At 39.5% G+C, this 21,467-nt stretch overlaps 2 protein-coding genes across 5 annotated transcripts; one reads left to right on the top strand and one right to left on the bottom strand.

The window, feature by feature from the left end:
• Positions 1-4,117: 4,117 nt before the first annotated feature.
• LOC143326539 (cadherin-like protein 26) lies at positions 4,118-11,717 on the top strand. 4 transcript variants are annotated; one of them, XM_076740148.1, is made up of 18 exons: positions 4,118-4,240; positions 4,827-4,946; positions 5,045-5,191; positions 5,323-5,467; positions 5,588-5,763; positions 5,883-6,014; positions 6,121-6,303; positions 7,673-8,004; positions 8,129-8,271; positions 8,370-8,594; positions 8,806-9,030; positions 9,304-9,419; positions 9,693-9,773; positions 9,932-10,036; positions 10,688-10,771; positions 10,932-10,991; positions 11,110-11,196; positions 11,292-11,717. In XM_076740148.1, the coding sequence occupies exons 1-18, from the start codon at positions 4,205-4,207 to the stop codon at positions 11,595-11,597; spliced, it is 2,703 nt and encodes a 900-aa protein (XP_076596263.1). In that variant the 5' UTR covers positions 4,118-4,204; the 3' UTR covers positions 11,598-11,717. The 4 variants fall into 4 exon arrangements, with proteins under 4 accessions (XP_076596263.1, XP_076596262.1, XP_076596261.1 ...); XM_076740147.1 differs by having other exon boundaries at positions 9,929-10,036; XM_076740146.1 differs by having other exon boundaries at positions 9,926-10,036.
• Positions 11,718-18,235: 6,518 nt separating this feature from the next.
• mtg2 (mitochondrial ribosome-associated GTPase 2) lies at positions 18,236-21,352 on the bottom strand. Its single transcript, XM_076740086.1, has 6 exons — positions 20,822-21,352; positions 20,304-20,451; positions 19,907-20,022; positions 19,423-19,641; positions 19,193-19,331; positions 18,236-19,036 (listed from the first exon to the last, which is right to left on the bottom strand). Exons 1-6 carry the CDS (start codon positions 21,065-21,067, stop codon positions 18,642-18,644), a joined length of 1,263 nt encoding a protein of 420 aa, XP_076596201.1. The 5' UTR covers positions 21,068-21,352; the 3' UTR covers positions 18,236-18,641.
• Between the last annotated feature and the right edge of the window lie 115 nt (positions 21,353-21,467).

Raw genomic sequence — 21,467 nt, 5'->3', positions numbered from 1 at the left:
GCAAATTTGTCTGTGCAATCTGTAGGATTTCATAATATATAAGATGTTTTATACCAGTAGAAATCTGCCTGGTTGAAATCATTATGGTTCAAGAGTAATTGGACAGTGATATTGTTCTGACTAAACAGAGGTACTGTAAATGTTAGTGGACTGTTGTTAATGATCTGGTGATACAGCAAGGTGGAATTAACACTGTATGATTTATTGCTTTGTTTTTATATGCATTTTAGGAAACAAATTGAAATCTATTTTAACTATTTTTTGGAAAAAATTCATTTTTGCCATTACTAAAAGCTTGTGCCAACCTTTGGGGTGAAATATTTTTACCTGGAGAGAGAGGGGAAAGAAGTGTACATTTATTAAAGCAATTACAATAAAATTATACCCAACTACCAGTATGTTGTACCAGTACGTTACAGTATTAATACTATCATTTGAAGGTTTGATTTTTAATCACTATAACTGCACGTACTAATTAATTTTCTATACTGGCATGCTACTAGCCTAACCTAAAGACCATGTTGTAAAATGCAGAAGATGAAAAGGTCATCAGTGTGGGACTGGTGGCAGCAGAAATGTCATACAGATTGTCAGAAGGTCAGACTTGAGTTGGGTTTGCTCTTTTGTCACCTTTCAAAAAATTCCAGTGATAATCCCACCTAATGCTATGTAGCGTGCTTCAGCAAATTTCTGAACACTGTTTTTAAAAGAAATAGCAGGAGCCGTGTTAAGCGCTGATACTGTACAGTATAAAGACTAAAACTCTAGGTGATGGTTGTGTCACAACCAGTTCATATCATCAACTCCCTGCGTCACTGCCAAGACAATCTTCAGCCTGTCTGATTTCAGTTGGCACATTTCAGTGTTTTGGTTTTGTGTTCCTGTCACTGAAAGTTTCAATGGGTGCCTTTCACTCTTTCAGAGCCGACAGAACTTGTTTTCTCATTACTGGTGTGGCATGGAGAGTAATATGCAAATCCAACATTGGTCTGAACTTGTTTGACCCACGTGCATCACCCCGGATCAAAGTGAATGCATTCCAAATATGGTTTTTACCTTAAGTTCAGTTCACATTCAGCACAAGGCAATGAAAGACATTAGAAGTGCCGGTACTTCAGACCACAGCAGGAAATAGTAAATACATGGAAGCATCAAGACATAACACACTATAAAGACTGATGGCACCAAAGGACACAAAGTATCAAAGTGGTGAAAGAGGTGAAAGTTACTCCAAATCTACTGTCAATTAATTATGGAAGCAACAAAGATTGACTTAAATCTTATAAACACAACTAAGGGAGAATGAAATGCTTTGATATCAATACCTCAATGTTTACACAAAAACACATTAAAGATTCTCTATTTCTCATTAAAGGGGTGCTGTGCCAAACCGTAGTATGCTGGCCTAAATTGCGCATAAACTTGACAGCTAGACGCTCTTTCCTTTGCAGTTCTTTTTCTTGAGAAATGATCTCATCAAGGCTACTGGTAAATGGTTTCATCGTTGCAAAATGTTACTGCTTAGTATGACACTAGTTAGAACACGTACAACTTTTTTCATATGTTGCTGCTCAGAGGTCCTCCCAAGCCAAGTGATGATTTATGTGTTTTCTTTTCCTGTGGCAGGAAAGCAAACGCTCAGTATGAAGAAATATACGACTCATTCTCACCCTCCCAATGGAGCTATGTTGAGCTATGTGAGTCAGAATTCTGCTTAAGAGAGTTACGTCCATATGTTAAGTAAGTTTCTTCTTAATCATAAGTTTCAGCCTCACATTGAAAGCCTTTCATTCACAAAACAGAAGTTGACTTTTATTATGAAGTAGCCAAAGGGAATGTAATGGGCTTGTTAGTGAGCTTTGCTTTGCCACTATCATTCATCAAAAATGCATCTACAAAACAAAACAACGCCCATTTTCAGCATTTTGACAATGGATCAGTTTGAAATATTGCAGGGAGTAATGGAACAAGAAGGAGCAACAACAGTGATCTGCAGGTGACAGGTTGCAAATCCCTAACTTCTCACCAAGGTAACCAACTCCTTTCTCTGTGCCCTGCTGTTCAGACCCATGCAGTGTGCAGCATAAAATCAGATCATGATCGTTGCTCACTGAATTATGTGACCTGTAGTATTTAACCACATTTGCACCAGTGACAACAGGTGTAAATCAACCAGGACTGAACTCTTCAATAGATAATACCACTATATTACGCCAGTTTTGTTTTAAACCAATTAGCTTGTTTGCAGTTGTTACATACTACTGATCTCAGAGCCTAATGTCAACATTCCTGCTGTGAATTGCTTTGGAGATACGTAGTAATGGAACTTAAGAGAAGTGAAATATTCTTCAGTATGGCCAGCGGAGCCAGAAAAAGACAAATGCTTTATTGTGCAGCAAATAAAGCCTACAGAACTCCGAGAACAGAGGCCAGTGCAAGCATGTTTTCTGAGGACCGTCAGTCACTTTGTTGTTTGTCAGCATATTTCCAGTGTTATCACAATGAGCACAGACAATGCACTGATTAACCCACGATGCTTTTTAAAAGAATGGAGATACACAATGAATTAGATAAGATGTTGATGTTGAACTGGAACTAAGACACAGAAACAGCCATCAAAACACATCACAAGTAACTCAAAGTCTACTGACGACTAATCATGCGAAAAACAAAGATCGAGTTTAATGTTTACAAATGCAGCTGAGCGAGAATTAATTGTTATTAATGGAACACTTGGTGGCTGAAATGTCACTCGTAGTGTGTAATCTGACCTTTGAGCAGATATTTAAGCCCCGTACTTGTCTCAATTGGACTTACAGGAACACAGCAGCAAGGACCGCCAACCCAACACAAACTCACTGAGCTAAATGTGAGTTGTAACATTATGATTAAGTTAGAAACTTTTCTTGGAAAACAAAAATTGATTAGTGTTTTTGAAGAAATAAAAACTGGAGCATAATGGGATAATGATACTTAAAGATAGTGATCATCTCTCTCACACACACACACACACACACACACGCAACGCAGTATACCGTGTAAACACCAACACTGAACATTTAAGGAGCGGGCTTTGGAATAGCTTTTCGTTTATGTAGACCCAAAGTGTTCAGTATTACATAAATTGACATATTATGAAATGATCTAGTTTAATAATCTGATATAATTAATATCATCATGTGATTGTATATTTTCAAACTCGTGTCAGTATTAGGAAATTTCAGATCACCTGTTTCTTCCTCCCACAATGACAAAGTTTAGAGGAGGTCACTCAGACTAAAACAAGAGGCTTACATAACTGGATCGGTCTTGTTTGTCTTGACGGACAAAGACCCCGTGAAGAAGTCTGGCATTATGAAATAAAACTGAGAAAAAATGTGTTGTAAAATAAAAAAAAAAAACAATCCTGAAAGTAGAAGTGTTTATATCATAAATATCATTAAAAAAATATCCAGATTGCTTAGGAAGCCAGCCCGGTCCTGGGATGAGCCCTCAACCTGCTGGAGGTGTTGAGAGAGAGGAGAATGATGGCGCAGCGTACAAATTCACTCATGCGCAATAATGGGAATTTAACTACTGCCTGTTTTATTGCGTGCTTATTATATCTTTCTTTTTCAACTGGTGCATTTTATGATTACACTCTTCCATTTGCTACTGTAACACTGCAAATTTCCCCTCTATGTGATCAATAAAGGATTATCTTATTTTATAATGCTGAATTCATTCATTAAATATTGGTTTAGGTTTTGCTATTAAAGCACTTTTGAAAACTCGTTTTTTTAAAAAACTTTTATTTAGATTAACTTTTTCTCCCGTGTTGTTGTGTGTTTTTAATGTATTATATGGTACAGATTTGAAGCACTGTCAACTTTGTAAGAAAGGAACTATTTAAATAAAGATACTGACTATTATTAAATACTATTAAATTCTGTGACATACACATGCAAAACTGTATTCTCATCATATAGCACCAAGTATATATTAATGCATACTCTCTCTCACTCACACACACATACAGCACTTTGTACACACCCATCTGATATGAAGTGTCTTCACTTCCAGGCTGAGATGGTTTACGCCACAAGCCCTCCCCCTCAGGTACACTACAGCTAGTACCTGCACTGGCCCGGCATTCACTCAAGTGCATTCAAGGAATACTTGATCTTCTATAGGACTGACTTCTACAACACAGTCTGGATACACGATGGAGATGATACAGCTCAGTCTCTTCTTCATGCTGGTAAGAATTTTTCTTCTGTGGCAGTCTTTCTAGACAGATGCTTACTTCTGTCTTAGATTCCAGCATGATTGATTGTTTTTAGAAACTACATGTTTTCATCCAAATGATTCTAACAGCATGCTTGCATGCATGCAGATTTATTAGTTTGACTAGCACAACAATTTCCTGTCAGTATTATTTCTATCAGTTATTAAGAGTACAAGAACAATATACAAATGACACAGTTTAAAACTGTAAGGGTATATGGGATTTATCTTTTCCGTTGGACAACAGCTATAAAATTAAGACAATTTTGAAATTACTAATTAAATATTTTTAGTCATAAATATTAAAATTGTAACTTTAAATTGAAAAACATTATGACTAATATATACAGTCATTATGACCGTAATCTATAATGTCTGTTATAATGAATGATTATGTTCTTATTAGACCTATATGATGTTGTTCTGGGAGAGGTGTTATGCACACAAACTGGGTGTCATGTTTAACATTGTGTTCAGAGCTCAATAATAATAATAATAATCTGAAAACATCCCAAATGTACTTAATCCAATATAAGTCATATAATGCAATGTTTTGGCAGTGCATGGTAGTCCACAGGTCATCTTCAGAAATTTTGCAGCGACAAAAAAGAAGCTGGATCATTGATTCTTTTACCATCGATGAAGGCTATACTGGAAGCTTCCCATATTCTCTGGGCACAGTGAGTATCTACTGAGAAACAATGCATGGATATGAATCTGACATGTGACAAGATGCAGGATGATTAAAAAAGTTGCTGCTCTTGTGTTCATACCCCAGATTAAAGTTGAGAAGGACCTCAGCCTTTTCGAGATAAAAGGTCAAGGTGTTGATGAGGACCCAATAGGTATATTACAAATCAACAGAGAAACCGGAGAGATTACTGTCCACGGCCCTGTGGACTATGAGAAGTACAAAGTTTTTAAGGTTAGAAGGAATTTACTAAAAGCGCATCATCACCATGATTTGCTGGAAAACACAAAGAATGTTTATGTGTGCATGTGTGGGGAGCACGGTGGAAAGTTTCAAATTTCACAATTCTTGCCTTTCGATTACAGATAATCTTTCAGGCCTTTGATAAAGAAAAACACATATTAGACACGCAGCTGGGCGTTGAGATCCAGATTAAGGACTCAAATGACAACCCTCCAAAGTTTGACTCTGAATGGCAGGAGATCAGCATAAAAGAGTCAACGGTACAAGGTAAGTCTTTGCTTTCCTAATGTTATCTTTACTGCTACAATGAAATGGAAAATTTACATGAAATAAATATCGGAATCCCACAGTCAAGATAAAACAACTCCTTTCTCCTGACACTGACAGGCACTGACCTTACTATTATCAAGGCAAGCGATGGCGACACCAACAAGAAAGATGCAACATTTGTTTTCAGAATGGTCTCAGTCACTCCTACACCCCATGACCTGGAGTTCTACTTAAACCAGAAGTTTGAAACTCAAACTGCAACCATCTCATTTAGAGGGTGTCTGGACCATGAGGTGAGAGGACTCGTTGTTTAATGGCATAATTCACAAATTAATTAACTTCTATCTCCTTAAATTCAAATAATATGGCGAAATCAAATATGTTTGTTATTCATTTATTTTTAACCGATCAGAGAGCAGAGAAATACACCATCGTAGTGGAGGCCAAAGACCAGGGAGAAAAAATCCAGCTCTCCAGCTCCTGCACTATCATAATCAACATAGAAGATGGAAATAATCACCTTCCTTTAATCACAGGACAAACGGTAGGCAATTATTTCTTTCAGTTACCTCGAGGAAGGCAATAACAGCTGTACCAATAATACAACAGTCTACTTTCATCGTAAAAGTTTGATTTATTTTTCACCTCAGGGCCCAGGGAAAGTGAAAGAAGGAGAGGAAAATGTTCTTGTAACGCGTCTGCAAGCTACAGACAAAGACACCAAAGGTACAGAGGCCTGGAGAGCGAAATATCAAATCCACGGAGACACAGACAACAACTTCAGGATCACTACTGACCCTGAGACAAACGAGGGACTACTGTATCTGGAAAAGGTATTTTCCAGTGATCATACATGCTGATTTTTCCAATAATTACTTGGTGAAAACACATTTGTTGAAAAACGGCACTACACAAACAACCTCAGTGCAACTGGTTATGAACAAAACCAATTAGACACATGATGGTTTATGACTGAGCACATTTGATGACACTAAAGAGGACAGATGCCTTCGGTTGATGTCTGTCAGCACCATTGAATGACACAGTTGCGATACTCTTTGAACTCGCCGAAATGTTATTCACGTAGCTCCCATTAGTTCAAAAACAAATCCACTCTGTCAGCCTGTTCGTATGGCTTCCAAAGGGACCGACAGCAGCAGTGACTATATTAGCAGCGATTTTCATATTTTAAAATATAATGTACATTGATTACTAAGTTGACAACACTGTGGTGTGACAGAGAGACAGCATTAAGCAAACTGTCTGTACTTAACTTTGGATCGAAGGGATTGTTCCCATAACCTAGAATACATTTACAGCATGTATGCATTAATCATTTTCTCACGCATCTATGGTCATTATTATTCACATTCAAATGTTATCTTCTGTTAAGGCATTCACATAAACACACACAGTAAGTGAATATAAGTGACTGCTCAATTTAAGCCAAGAAAGAACTTTGGTCAATAGTGCAAAATATTCAAGGCAACCAAGTTCATTCAACAAAATATTCTATTCTAAAATATATCCAGGAAGAAGGCGGATAAGTTTCCTTGAACGTAGAATCTTCAAAAAAAACAAATTTGACCTCCTACAAGGTGAGGAAGATGGCAGAAAACAGGCCAGGAAAGACATACAAGTGCTCAAAATAGCTACAGCATTCTTCCACTAGTTTCATAGGCATACCATTCAACCGGCCAGGGCCAGGGCTGAAACCTGGTCATGGATGGTGGCATTTCCTGTTGTTGGTAGTGCTAGATCTGTGCCTAGCTGTCACAACTGCAACTAACACACTACAGGCAGGAGACGCATGCACGCACGCACACACACGCAGTCATTACAGTGGTTGAAATCTAAAATATTCAGCACTCATACCCATAACTTTTTTTGATGCATTTGCAACTTAATGCTGCTAACTTTAACATTAAATCTAATAAGCAAAGATAAACTCTGAATGCCAGGGAATGGCAGTAATTGCAATTAATTTGAGGTAAATGGAGGCCAACTGACATGTGGTTAATGTAGCTAATTACAGTTGTGTTGCTTACATTAGCTAACTGCAAATAGAATCTAACTAGTGATTAACTTCGGATAAACATTAACCAAAGATGGCAACATAAAATAACACAATTGATTAGACTCATGAGAGGTCAGCTAATGTGTTTAAATGTCAAAAAAAATTCATCTTCACTTCTTTTACAGGCTCTGGACTATGAAGAAAATCCTCTGAAGAACATAACTATCAGTGTAGAGAATGAAATTCCTTATCACTCATGCAAAGTGGTGAGCCGCACAGCCTCTGGCCTTTGGAAAGTAGTCACTACTACTACTGGTTCCACAATTAGTGGAACAGGGGTAGACACACTACGTCAGTCCACCTACCAAATGACAGTGACCGTGGAGGATGTCAACGAGCCTCCAATCTTCGACAAACCTAACAAACAAGTTACACTGGGTGAGAATGTCAAGGCGGGACAGTATCTGGAGACATTTACAGCCAGAGACCGTGACACAATTAACGCAAACACATTTGTGTAAGTCACGAAGATACTACCCACATGTCCAACTCACAGAACAACAACATTCTACATTAGTATGTCAATAAAGAACCAATTAAGAACTTGAATATGTCTAACACAACACATCTGTGTGTTTCAGATACAGCAAAGGACATGATCCAGCTGGCTGGATCACAGTGGACCCTGTGACAGGAAAAATAACTACAGCAAAGGGCTTTGACCGAGAGTCAGCCTTTGTGAACAATAGTATCTATACCGTCACAATACATGCTGTTGACAATGGTATGACCGGGAGTTGTTTATACGTTCTGTGCATGCTGTCAATCACAGTTGTTTTATGACATTACTGCAATTGTGCAACGTATGTTTTTGGTCACCAGGCAAACCTCCAATGACAGCCACTGCCACCCTAAGCATCCATATTACCGATGAGAATGACAATACTCCAACCTTGGATGTCAACACAATTGACATGTGCCAGTCTCATGGGCCATCTGTGGCCAACATCACAGTGTCTGACTTGGATGAAGATCCCTACGGTGGACCTTTCCAGTTCAAGCTCCATGGAGATGTTGAGGGCAAGTGGAGGGTTGACCCTCCTCAAGGTGAGTCCTAGTTCTGACAACTCTTTGGGGTTCAAACGTAGCCAAGATCCAATAAATTGTGCAAATAATGTCACTGCTATAAGATATTTGTTACATGTTCTGAATAAAATCAATTCCATTCAAATTCAAATCACTGTATCAAATCAACCTCTAAGTCTACGGTATGTCACAATGAATCGTCATGATATGACTATCCATTTTGGATGTACAGGGTATTCGCTCAACCTGGTGAAAGAGAACAGGGTTCATTCTGGACAATTTAAGCTGCTGGTGGAAGTGTTTGACCGTCAGCACAAAAGCTATGTCCACAACTTGTCAGTTACTGTGTGTAACTGCTTAGACATGACGAAGCCAAACTGTCGCAACAGCGCTACTACCTCGACAGCAGGAGGCGGAGCAATTGGGATCATCTTCTTCGGCATACTACTGCTTGCAGGTGGGACGCATTTCCAAAACACTTCACTTGTTATGAATAAGATTGCCTGATTTTTGTTAGATTAAAAAAAAACATACAACTAATTTTCCCAGTTAAACACCATCTTCTAAATGTAAGTGACACATAAATGAATAGACTTTGGTCATGAGCCCTGAAAAGATAAGAAGCCTACTTTAAGACATAACACAGTAGTTTGATTTGATCTGTGTGTGTGTGTGTGTGTGTGTGTGTGTGTGTGTGTGTGTGTGTGTGTGTGTGGTCTTTGTATTCCAGGTGCGCTGCTTTTGGCTTTTATGGTGTCATGCAATAGAGACAAAGTAGCATTCCCAGATGCCGGGTCCGGTTGTATAATGGACTCTAACATTGAGAAACCGGGAACTGACTGCAAGGTAATTTATTTAATTATAACATTACACCCAAACCAACACACACAAACATTTGTTTCAGTTTGTTGCTGTTTTTTCTTCAAGTTGAATTTCAAGTCTTAATTTGAATGTGCTCTTTCTTATAAAAACATAGCACTGTTAACACAACTGGAAATTAAAGTCATTTTTTCTTTTTTCATTCGTCCTACAGCAGTAGTATAATATGCTCTAAAATGATGGAAATATAACTGGTTGTTGCTATATAAACTTACGATTCTGCATTCAAATTTCCCACAGGTGCGTTATGAGCTATTAAACCAACATCAAAGTGTGAAAATTAAAGCAGAATCTGAAGTTCAAACAATGACAATGAAGCAAGTAAGTGATGAAAAATACATGTTAATTTAATAAAGCACACTTTTCTCCACCTGCTATGTATCATGACAAATTGATTATACTTTTCAGTCATTCATACCAGGTCATGACTTGACTTGAAATGTCTTTTTTTTTTTTTTTTTTTTTTGCAGCAGCAGCAGCAGCAGCAGCAGCAAACCAATAACATAAAAGTGGCAGTATCAGAAGCCAATTTAGGGTACAGCACATCCCAAATGGACCAATGGCAAAGTAACAACGCGCATTGGGTATGTTATTGGAAGAGGTCAAAAATTGCACCATATTCTATATCAATGGATAAGTCTTGTGATATGATATTCTAGATGATTTTACTGTGAAAATGGGAAATACAAAATCAGCAATAAACTGATCCCACTAACAAGTACTTTCTGGGTAGCCAATGCCTGAAAACGCTTGCTGTTTTCTGCCAAAGAACTCCACTGTTCACATCAGAAATTCAACACTGCACTGGATCACATGTTCCATCATTACACTGAACATGGCCGCTGTGGTTTACTTTGAGCAAGTCCCACATACACAATTCTGCTGCTTAATATTCACTGGCACACCAAACCAAAACTGAAAGCAGTCTTCAATATATTGTATTCACTCCTGTACAAGGAATCTTTGTACAGTACCTAGTTGTTCTCAGACTTCTTTAGATCTTTTGTATGACAGCACGATGTATTCATGAAAGATTTTAAATGGTATTTTCATGTACATTTACAGTGGGGCTGCATGAGCTCTGGGCTTTAATACAGGCAAGGAAAGTCAAAAAGACAGACTACCACACTCTTGATTTTGGTATTTTCATTAGATTTGTTCACAACCAGAAAAACATAGAATAAATTGCAAGCCTTACACAGACTAAAATCATGCCTTTTTTTTCCCCTCCACAGGTGACAACTGACTCAGTAAATGCAGTATCACAAGGCCGGCAGCAAAACTTTAATGTTGGGAACTCTATGCGTGTGGGACTGAAAGTATTACTATTATTTTTATTATTGAATCTAAGTAGCACTACTAAGTTTGAAGAGGCAGAATTTTACTGAGCCAAGAAATTTTGCAGTTCATTTAATTTTACCGTATTTCAAAAGCTGTCATATTGTTCAATATTAAGCACTGAATTGCTTGATCTTCCAGTACGCAGATGCGTCATCATCCATGAGAGTAAGAGATCAGTACAGAAACTCCATGCGCTGGGTACTGCAATCCTTTCTATGAGCATTTCTCCTGTGAAACTATTATTTTTCTACGATGAATATTATGTTGGGCCTCTGGTGGTATTTACAACTATCTGCCAATCTATCTGATTTCCCAGAGGAACAATTGGATGAGAAGCAGCAAATACTCTGCAGACGCTGAGATTGGTACCCTCCGTGAGATGCTGTCCACAGCACTAACTACGGTAATGACAGTTTAATCAATCCTACGAAGCTAAGATAATTGTTTCTTTTTTAAAAATCATCCTCCTTTTCTTCTTGTCTCCTCTGTATACTGTAGATGCTGTACAATCTCCAGGCACCAGGAGAGGAGCTGGGTGATTATGCTCCTCATGTATATGCTGAGGAAGGGGACAATGAGACCAGCTTTGAGCTAGATGACATCTCCATCCCTGATATTTCCTTTGAGCCAGACTTTGACCCAGACCTGACTTTGAAGTTCAATAATCTGGCCTCTATTTGCATGCCTCATAAAAGTACTGCATACAGTACCGAAACCTTCTTTGTGACGGAAAAACATGAGATGGCAACTCTAATCCAAGCAGAAAACTGGAAAACTAGCATGATCACTGAATCACATTTGTAAAATATGTGCTGTTGTGTTTTTGATCAACTTCTAAATTACAAATGTTACTTGTATTTGGTATAAAGAGGCATTTTTTCGCATGATCTTTCTGATGACTTTGAGCAACACTTGAAGGATTCATTTACCTTCTTTAGAGTCTGTATTCATCAGTGATGACAGGGAAAAATGAATGTGAGAAAATGTGAAAATTAATTAACACCAGGCACACATTGCCACAGTTTATTAGTCATATTACACTAACCTCTCCCCTCAGAGTCTCTACTTTGTCACAGATAGAAAACCAAACCTGTAAACACTGACATTTGAAAATAAGGGAAATTCCTCCCGCCCTGAGCCTTCCAACCGTCCTTACCACTGTCCCCATGTCCCTTACATTTAGACAAGAAGACACACAGTCAATCCTGACATACAGTACAAGGCAGCCACTCGCTTTAAAGAATCAGAGCAACAAGGCCTCAGTTAACTAGCTCCTACATTAGATGAATAACTACAATTAGGTGGTCAGAATCAGATAGCTGCTTGAAAGTGACATGCTGTGAACATCTCTGCATTACGTAAAGGAAAAAATAGAAATTCAGCACCCAGTTTAAATATCTAATACTTGAAGGATGCACGCATCACTTACACATTATGCTTCACTTGTGATTTTGAGAGAGGCTACTGGCAAATGAGACAATTGGTGGAGAAGGTGCGTCTATGGTTGGCAAATTTGTTGCTTGGTGTATGTTACAAAAAGTATGACCGGCGTGCGGGTAAGCCTCCTCCCCGGCTGGCTGTGACTAGCTAATGTTCTACATACTGCCACCGGCCCCCCGGGGCGATGCAGCAGCCCCATCAAACAGTTTGTTCAGAAAGGTTAAAAATGGGCAAGATTTACAGGAAAATATTTAAATGGCAAGGCGGTGAAAGAAAAAGGTAAAATAGCAGAGAATCCCCGGAGGGCTGACATGTTCGGTAACACTGAAGAAGGAAAACTGTTTTTGGGATCAACCCGCGTTTATATTTTTAAGATATTTTTTGCATATTTCTATTACTGTTGTTCCAAAATGGGGGGATTTTGTGAAAACCATACATTATTATGGCTGGAGTTTCTGCGAGTGTTGCCGCTCATGGTGGAGCTTTGTGGGGATCCACAGAGCAGACTCCACCACCTTCTTTGTGTGGTTGGGAATTGGATTAGACTCATCTGTTTTGGGGTTGTGGGAAAACAAACTCTTTATCATGTGGAGTGAACTCTGGGACCGTGGGACATGCCTCACACACACACACACACACACACACACACACACACACACACACACACACACACACACATTTCTCTACCTCTCTCATTTTATATTTTGTGATCTGTCTGGTTTAAATGGGTGTGTTGCTCTTTTAATGTCATTTTGCAAAGTGAATTTTTGCATTGTTTTGTTAATAAATATTTAATAAGTAATACAGTTCTCTGTCAAATTATTCGGCACCAGTAAATAAAAATAAATGTTTGCAGAGTGATAATACCTGCCTTGAACAGCACTGTCATACCATATACAGCAAGAATACCTTTCTTGACTTTCTATGTTTAGTCTTTCTTCTCTCATTCAAGCAATGTTGATGGTGGATAAGGAATTCGCCACCGACTCTTAGGGACTGGAAAGCATGAAATGATTTCAGTTACACACACTGGAATAATTGTTTTAACAAGTGAAATTCTTTGAGTAAATTGGAAAAATCTTGAGCATTTCTATTGGAAATACTTAAAGACACACTGAATCTATAGATTGTCATTTGTGGCTTTTTGATGATCATTTTGTGTTCAAAGTCAAGTGCTGAGGTTATGATTGTATCTCAAGGATGACATAGTTATATTGATTTATCATTACAGAAGACTGCGTTCTCTAGAGGTTACAAAGAGTTAACACACTCACACAGAAATGACTGGATATGAACGTTGATCAAACCTGCATTGATTTTATCTGTAATTAACAACAACAAGCACACAGAGTAAGAGAAAGGAGAAAATATGTCTCATAAAGCAACCTGCCTGGAAATATGGCTGCCCATCACACATTTATGTCCAGTTAAATTTGATTTGTTTAGCCTTAGAAGTCATACAAAGGTCCAAGTCAAATATGAATGTCATTAATTTGGTATCCTGGTATAAGGAGATGGAATCTGATCATGATGGATTTATAATGGAGACTCCACTTTAAGCAGAAATTTGGTGTACAGCATATAAAAAATGTTTCTTTCACAACAGGTTACACTGAATATTGATACACTGACGGTGTGTAGACATGATGGGGAAATGGGTGATTCACTTTTTTGGGGGGATGTCTGAAGAATTATGTTTAGGAGACTCTTTTCAATGTATTGTTTTAGCTTTTGCTGTAGTTACATACAGCAATACAGTACAACCTTGTCATTTACTCACAATCTGTTAGAAACAGCCAGACTTTCCAAAATGTTTACAGATTTTTTTAGGGTGCAAAATCTGATCTGCAGATCTATGTACTGTCAACATGAAGGTGTGTCGGTGTGGATATAAAAAACATCCAAGGAACCATGGCAATTACTGATGCAGCAAGTGCATCATTTTACCGTGGAAATTCCAGTGGACCATTACCAGCTTGTCAAGCCGGTTAGGTCCTTGTTGTTTCACCTGTGGGTGTGTGCATACTATTCATGCATGAACGTCTGTCTGGGCACAAGTCCATACCTGAAACCTAAAACACAAACCTCAAACCTCTCACCTTCTATGTTCTTTAAATGATGATGTTAACTGGCCTTATTTCATTTCACTCAGATCAAATGTTTGGCATCTTATTGTCCCTATGTCTACGCATTATGTGCATCTTATTTAGCTTCTTAGTCACACTTTTTCACCAATAAAAAAAACAATATACCCAGCTAAGTACTGTACACATTACACAAACCTTCATATGTCCACCTATATGTCTCATTCCATTAATTAATTGCTGTAATATTAGGCCTCATCTTCTCAAAGTGAGACTCAAAATAATATCAGTGTATTTCCTAGGAAATACTGACTCCTTGTGGTTGTACATGGGAGTGACACTCACCTTATGAACTCACACATCAGGAAATGCTGCACGAACAGTGAATACATTGCTCACCCATATTATTTTTGTGTGATTGCATTAACGTAATGAGGTTTAAATTCCCACACATGGCTGTAAGTATAGCTAAATTATATTTCGGGAGGGTGATAAACTACTCGACATATTATGTCTAGCCTCAGGAAAGCGTGGTCCTAGGGCACATAAATAACACCGAGTTCTTTCTCAACCAGAGAGTATGACATCCTAATATATTGTGTCTGTAATAACGAAAACCTTTGGAGGTTTCTCTGGTGTAAATCTAATGGAAAACTGAATGCAGCCAAACATCAATTACAATTTAAAATCATTAGCCTCAAATGATTGTTCTTTACTGACTGCTGCACCACACTGGCAGCAGTGTGGAAAGTGAAACATAATTGTGCGGGGTCTCTGGAGAAATCACCAAAATGCTTATTTAATAACTGCGCTCTTTGCACCAGTAAATACAGTGTGTGTTGTTTACCTGGGACTGTAGCCGGCATGGAGGAACCAGTGGTATGCAGACAGGACACTGGGTGATAACAGCTGTTCCACCTGGAAACCTTTATGAGGACAGTTCTGAATTCTCTTCACCACATCTGGACAACAAAGGCATAAAAAAAACAACCCATGCATGAAATAGCACATAAAAGCTAACAGCAGGCCATTCTGATCACACACAGTGATGGCATTCAAAGACGAGTGACAGACAGTACCATGAATGGAACAGATGGGATCACAGGTTGTGCCGACAGAGGGGTGAGGGTATTCAAAGATGGCTGGATGGGGTGAACTCATGATAGCATGTGTGAGCTCCACCTGGTCAGACCCTGACACACGAACGTGGCATAAAACCTTCATTGCGTGATGTGCCGCTGCACCACGATCCCCCCTGGAGTGGGAAAAACAACAAATATTAACTGAACAGTTGAAACTGAAATTGAGAAAGTGAAGTTGAGACAATTACAATAATAAAGAAAGAGATTCAGTTTATACCGTGTGATCATATTCAGCCGCTCTGTTCTGAAAAACACTACAGCAGTAATTTACATGCACAGTTAGAGGTCTCCCACCAGGAGAGTTTCTCACCTTAAGGACTCTGTGGGAAAAGCAAATACTCTCTCCAGTGATTGGAGCTTCAGTCTCAAGCAAGATGTCCCTCCTGGGAACCCCCATCCACAGAGCCACATCCGGAAAAACATCAGCGTCAACACACACCTATGTGAAATATAAACTGCTCATTACTGGCATAAGGATGTGAGTGTTTGTGTATGATAACAGAGGGAAGGAAGGCAAGAAAGAAAGAAAGATGTCTCTAGGGGTCGATATGTGGAACTCCTTACCTACAGAGCTCAAAATGGATTGTGAAAATGGGATCATTTTCAAACAGTCATGTAGTCACCCTTAGATGCTTCTTGGTTTATGGCTTTTATTTTTTTGTACTGATTTGATTTGTGCGTGTTATTTGTATGTCTTTTCCTGGTGAGTTGTGTCTAATTGTACTGCAGCTGCACGCTAGCTTGCAAAATAAATGTTGTGATAGATGACATGAGGCCATGCTATTAACTATGTTTACTCTCACTGACCTGCAGACTGTTTGCCCAGACTTCCAGTGAAGAGCAGCAAGGGCGCCACATAGAGAGCCACCAGATTGATGATCACATCACCATGAAAACATAAAGCATGCTCCTGTAAATGACATGAACATTATCTAAGTTCCATTTATGTGTCTGAGAAAGTGTTCCCTTGTAGTAATTCAGCTTCCCAAACATAATAGTATAATTATTGAGCTTTTAACTCTTTTAGGCCTTTTCAGAATTTCCAAATCTCAATTTTCAACAGCAGAAGCTGTTTCCTGCTAGCATACATGCCTAGCACCAAACTGCTGAGGCAAAGTTAGCAACTAGTAGCATTAAAACGATAAAACTAATTAGCTAGCTAGCTAGCCTGCTAGCCGCCAGGTTAACGGCAAAGCTAGCAACTAGCTGCATTAAAACTAGCCAGCTAGCTAGCTGGTGAAGAAAGTAAAACGTTTTAGCTCACTCCAGAGATTTCCACAGGTTTTGGTGGACACAAAACCTGAGCTAAAGATTCAGTGACTTACATTCGCCACCTGGTCAGAAACAGGCTGAATTTGGAAGATAATGTTGCTTACCTCAGTTACGCGTCAGTTTGTTGTTGTTTCACAACAGACGTTAGTTTTTTTTGGAGTTCCCCTGGTGCTCCTGCCTCCTGGTGGCCAAAATGTGATCATGCAGCTATAAACTTTTTCAACAAAGTAGGGCAGCCTGTTCATAACTGAAATTATTACAAGTGATAATGTCATAATTTAATGATACAAATAAATGCACAAATGTTTATTTATATAACAGTCTGTAGTTTTTCAATAAGATGTTGACAAAGGTTTCCCACTGGATTCTAGCCTATTTCTCACTCTTTTTATCAATTCCTCTCATGCTGTGAGGAGAGCAAAGGAGCAAACCTCATAATGACAAGTCACAACACAGAAAACATAATAAAGAAAATTATTTTTAAAAAAGATGCCACAACAAGTCTCTCAAGTATAAACTGCATCCCTCTGCAGTTTGATGTGGAAAGCATTAAGTACAGCGCTTGTCACATCAGTGAAGCTGACTTACATCAGTCATGCAAGGCAGCAGAAAATCTGTGACACAGCAGCCTCCATAACAATGCGAGTCCCAGAGGAGGAGGCTGACACAGAAGGAGAAGCGATCACAATAGTGGCTGGTTTCCACTGAGGCTTTTACCTCTAAAGTATAATTGGACAGCAGTTCAGGCCATTTATTTCCCAATGTTCCTTTTTGTGAACCTTCCCTTCCAATTAGGGTTAGGATAGGGTCCTTTATCTGCCTCAGCTCCTCCAACCACTCTAATGCATGAATCATCTCTTATGCTAGTTTTAACCAGTAAAAAGCTCTCATTATTCCTTTGCTGACGTCGGGACCCATTTGGTTTATTCCTCTCTTTTGCTCTGCCATTTATCAGAGTGCAGACTTACTGTGTAGTACAAAATCAAAACCCAAGGTGCTTTGCACTAAGTGGTCTTTTTTTTTTTTTTTTTGAGACATTCAGGTTTTACTGAGAACTACTTAAATACAATACACAAGTAGCATTTTGACCATTAAACACACATCAATTAGGGGATGCTCACAAATCAATCCATAAATACACATCTGAGTTATTCCGCTTGCGTAGGCTGTAGATCAAGTTAAGAGCAGCAACAGTACAGAGACAACAGTGACGTGGGTCAGGTCAGTGTCTAAGCAACAGTGTCATCAGTTCATCAGTTGGACTGTACAGAGCTTTATCTACTAAAAGGGTCAATTAAAAATGTCATTTATGTAAATTTAGGTGACACATGCCCTCTGCTGGTTCATTTAGGGATTACGTTTACTCATTACAAATCTCCAGCTGTATTTCAATCATTTGTCAAAACACATTATAATATCAAATACTGAGAAGTAGCATTGAAAACTTGTATGCTTTTATTCATCTATTTTATTGGTCTACACCTTTTTTTTTTGTTTTTTTTTTGCATAGAGAAAATGAACAAATAGTGTAAATGGTGTCTCTCTGTCAGTCTGCAGTCTCCAGAGTTTTGATGTCCAGAGTTTCGTCAAAATCGTACTTGGAGTCTTTATGCACAGAAATATTCTACAATAGTAGTGAATTTTCATGATTTATTTGTCATTATAACTTGAACCTTGACAGGCATTTGTTAATCCTTCCACATGTAACGTCACCTTTAGTCAAAATCTGGTTTCAAGAAGTCCAAAAAATATTTCAGTATTGAGCAATATGATGTCAGTCATTCGTAAAATAACGAACATTGGTTTTTGTTTTGTTTATAGATTTATTAAAGATATTAAATATATATTGTCCATCATAAATATACTTACTATCACAGCAATATCAGTAGAGCAAGAGGAAATATTTTTAACTACCACCTTGTGAGTTTGCCTTCCTCACTGCCTTCTCCGTGAAGGTATCCGTCATACAGCTCTCTGAGGTGGAGGATGAGCTCCTCTGTGTTCTGCCCGGTGAGAGCTGACACGGGGATGACCCGCTGGCTGACGAGGCTTTTTAGAGTCTTAAGCTTCTCCGGGGCCTCGGGTAGGTCCATTTTGTTTGCTATGACGGCCTGAGGCCGCTGAGAGAGGCCAGGTTCATACTGGTCCAGCTCATAACGCAAGTGCTGGAGCTGAGTCCAGGGCTCCGGAGCCGACAGGTCCACAACAAAGAGGAGGAAACGACAGCGCTCTATGTGGCGCAGAAAAGAGATGCCCAGACCTCGATTTAGATGGGCTCCTCGAATGATGCCTGGGACGTCAGCAACTACACAGAGCGGGGGGGAACAGTGGAACACAAATGACACTGAATAAAAAGCAGAAGATTATCCAGAGCGAGATCCTTTCAAAATGATATCATACTGTTAGAAAATAATAAATAATAATTCTATAATGTATTAATGGTTTGCTTAAAATCAACTACCTGCTACTTGCTCATGATCCCTGTACTTGACAATTCCTACATGTGGGTTGAGTGTTGTGAAGGGGTAAGCGGCCACAGCAGGCCTGGCGTTGGAGATGGCTCTCAATAATGATGATTTCCCAGCATTAGGAAACCCCACCTGACGCGATAAAGACAAAGCAAACATCATTACATCTGTGGTGTTGAAAATACGCCACTGTTATTTTCAAGCATAAGCAGCTTCTTCTCACCAGTCCAGCATGGGCCATGGTGCGGAGCTCCAGCTGAAGGACCCTCTCCTGGCCCTCCATTCCCGGGGTTGCTGTCATTGGGGCACGGATCTCGTTGGACAGAAAGAATCGATTCCCCTTCCCACCGGCCCCACCAAATACAGCCAGATACTCCTGGCCATGCTCCAAAAAGTCCACTACTGTCTTTCCCTGTTCCTTCAGCACAGTGCCTACTGGTACCTGTAAAAACATCCATAACACTTTCTCTTCAGGTACACATATTCACCATTAACTCGTGCTTATTAGAATGCATACTAACCAAGAGTTTTCCCTCAATAACCTCCAAACTACCTCTTATTGACAGTAAATAAGGAAGTTCTTGTACATGAATTACTATCTTGACAACCTCATTCTAACCCATAAAAACACAAATCCCCTAATCCCCAGAAAAAAGGCATTAAGACGTGCTTTATAATGACTGATAAGCTCAAATGCATGAACTCACGCGAATATAGGTTGGGCTGCCATTCCTGCCGTAGCAGTTCTTGCCGCTTCCTGCCTGCCCGTCGTCTCCCTTGTAAAGGGGAACGATGTGCGCCAACGATTTGACAAACCGGTCAGCTGAAAGCAAGGAAATAAGGAACAGATATGGAAGCACGTTTTGTCGTGATGCTGAATGGATCGAGCTCTGTCACGGACCGTGGTGACCTGGCACCTTATTAAAAAACAAACAAAAAAATATGCCTAATTGTTTATGACTCTCCACAAAGTATAGACAGTAGGATGGCCAGTCCTGAATTTTGACATCATGTATGTTAATGGAAATTGTTGGATGTACCCGAACATGGCAAACAGACGAGTGTCAGTACACGTTGCTTCTATCAGACAGACAGCGCACTTACCCTTGATAATGATGCTTCCTCCATCACCTCCATTCCCTCCATCTGGTCCGCCCCACTCTTTTCGGGGCTCACTGTGAAAGCTGCAGGCCCCTTTACCGCCTGACCCTGCCACCAGCTTCACACGCCGATGGTCTACAAAGTGACGGGTCTACGGTTAAAAATCAAGAATAATTAAACAGTTGGCTTATCCACACTTCATGTAACATTGAAAGTACGCAAGTCATCAACAGACGCTTTTGTTAATGGGGAGACTCCGCGCACACAGAAAGCTAAAGTAGAGGACTGACTTCATCCTAACTTTGGAGATTTTTTTATACGTGTGTGTGTGTGTGTGTGTGTGTGTGTGTGTGTGTGTGTGTATGCCCACAATTAACCTTAGTTAGATGTCAAAAACAAGAAGCCTCTGAAAGCTACAGAGTTAGACATGAAACTACGTGTAATAGGTTTAAGAAATGCTGTGTCTACTTTTTAATTATCTACTTTCAATATTGCTCAGAGCCGGTTGCTCAAACACATACCAGCTTCTTCTCAGACAGCTCCGCCTTCTTCGGCTTTCCTCGGACCTTGGCGCACAGCTGACAGGAGCTGCTGACATCTCTGACACCGCCGGTGACTTTCCGCCTCCACGCTGCTGATCCTGGAGAACAACCGTGACTCAACGAGCTCAACTCGTTCCTTCTAACCTCGTGTCCCAGTATGAATCGTAAGAGTGTGTCCGGAGACAGCCACCGAGGGCTTTTAACTCTCACCAACGTCGCCAACATTGTTTCGTGCAACAGACAGACATTAGTTATGATTCTGAAGTAAAGTTAGCTAACGACGGTTAGCTAGCTAAACCTCGACCGTTTCCTTCAATACACACAGTAATAGTGACATAAAATGAGATTCTGTCTGCAAAATATCTAATAAACAGCTGGTTCAGTTAAAATGTCAATTCACGGTGGTCATGCGTTTCTTGTATGATTGTTTAGTCAGCTCCAATAACACATGCACCTCAAACTGATTACATGCTATTACCGTGCTAGCACCCCTCACAATACGGAAGCCGTGAAGGGACATTTCGTACGGGATCGTTCTTTGCTGACGCTCCTCTACCACCACCTTGTGTGCTGGAATGTGTGTGGAAAGTAAGGAGAGGAGGGTCTGATGTTTTTGAGCTCAGAT

The sequence above is a fragment of the Chaetodon auriga genome, chromosome 10, assembly GCF_051107435.1.
Source record: "Chaetodon auriga isolate fChaAug3 chromosome 10, fChaAug3.hap1, whole genome shotgun sequence".
Lineage (NCBI taxonomy): Eukaryota > Metazoa > Chordata > Actinopteri > Chaetodontiformes > Chaetodontidae > Chaetodon > Chaetodon auriga.
The sequence above is the reverse complement of the archived record's forward strand: the minus strand, read 5'-3'. Positions and strand labels throughout refer to the sequence as shown.

Excerpts from the sequence above, each read along its gene's own strand:
- LOC143326539 (XM_076740145.1), top strand. The coding sequence starts at position 4,205 with ATGGAGATGATACAGCTCAGTCTCTTCTTCATGCTG. Across the intron at positions 6,304-7,672 it reads GACTACTGTATCTGGAAAAG|GCTCTGGACTATGAAGAAAA; the intron begins GTATTTTCCAGT and ends CTTCTTTTACAG. Across the intron at positions 9,420-9,692 it reads AACCGGGAACTGACTGCAAG|GTGCGTTATGAGCTATTAAA; the intron begins GTAATTTATTTA and ends AATTTCCCACAG.
- mtg2 (XM_076740086.1), bottom strand. The coding sequence starts at position 21,067 with ATGTTGGCGACGTTGGTGAGAGTTAAAAGCCCTCGGTGGCTGTCTCCG. Across the intron at positions 19,332-19,422 it reads CCATGGCCCATGCTGGACTG|GTGGGGTTTCCTAATGCTGG; the intron begins GTGAGAAGAAGC and ends TTATCGCGTCAG. Across the intron at positions 19,037-19,192 it reads GGATCATGAGCAAGTAGCAG|TTGCTGACGTCCCAGGCATC; the intron begins GTAGTTGATTTT and ends CGCTCTGTGTAG.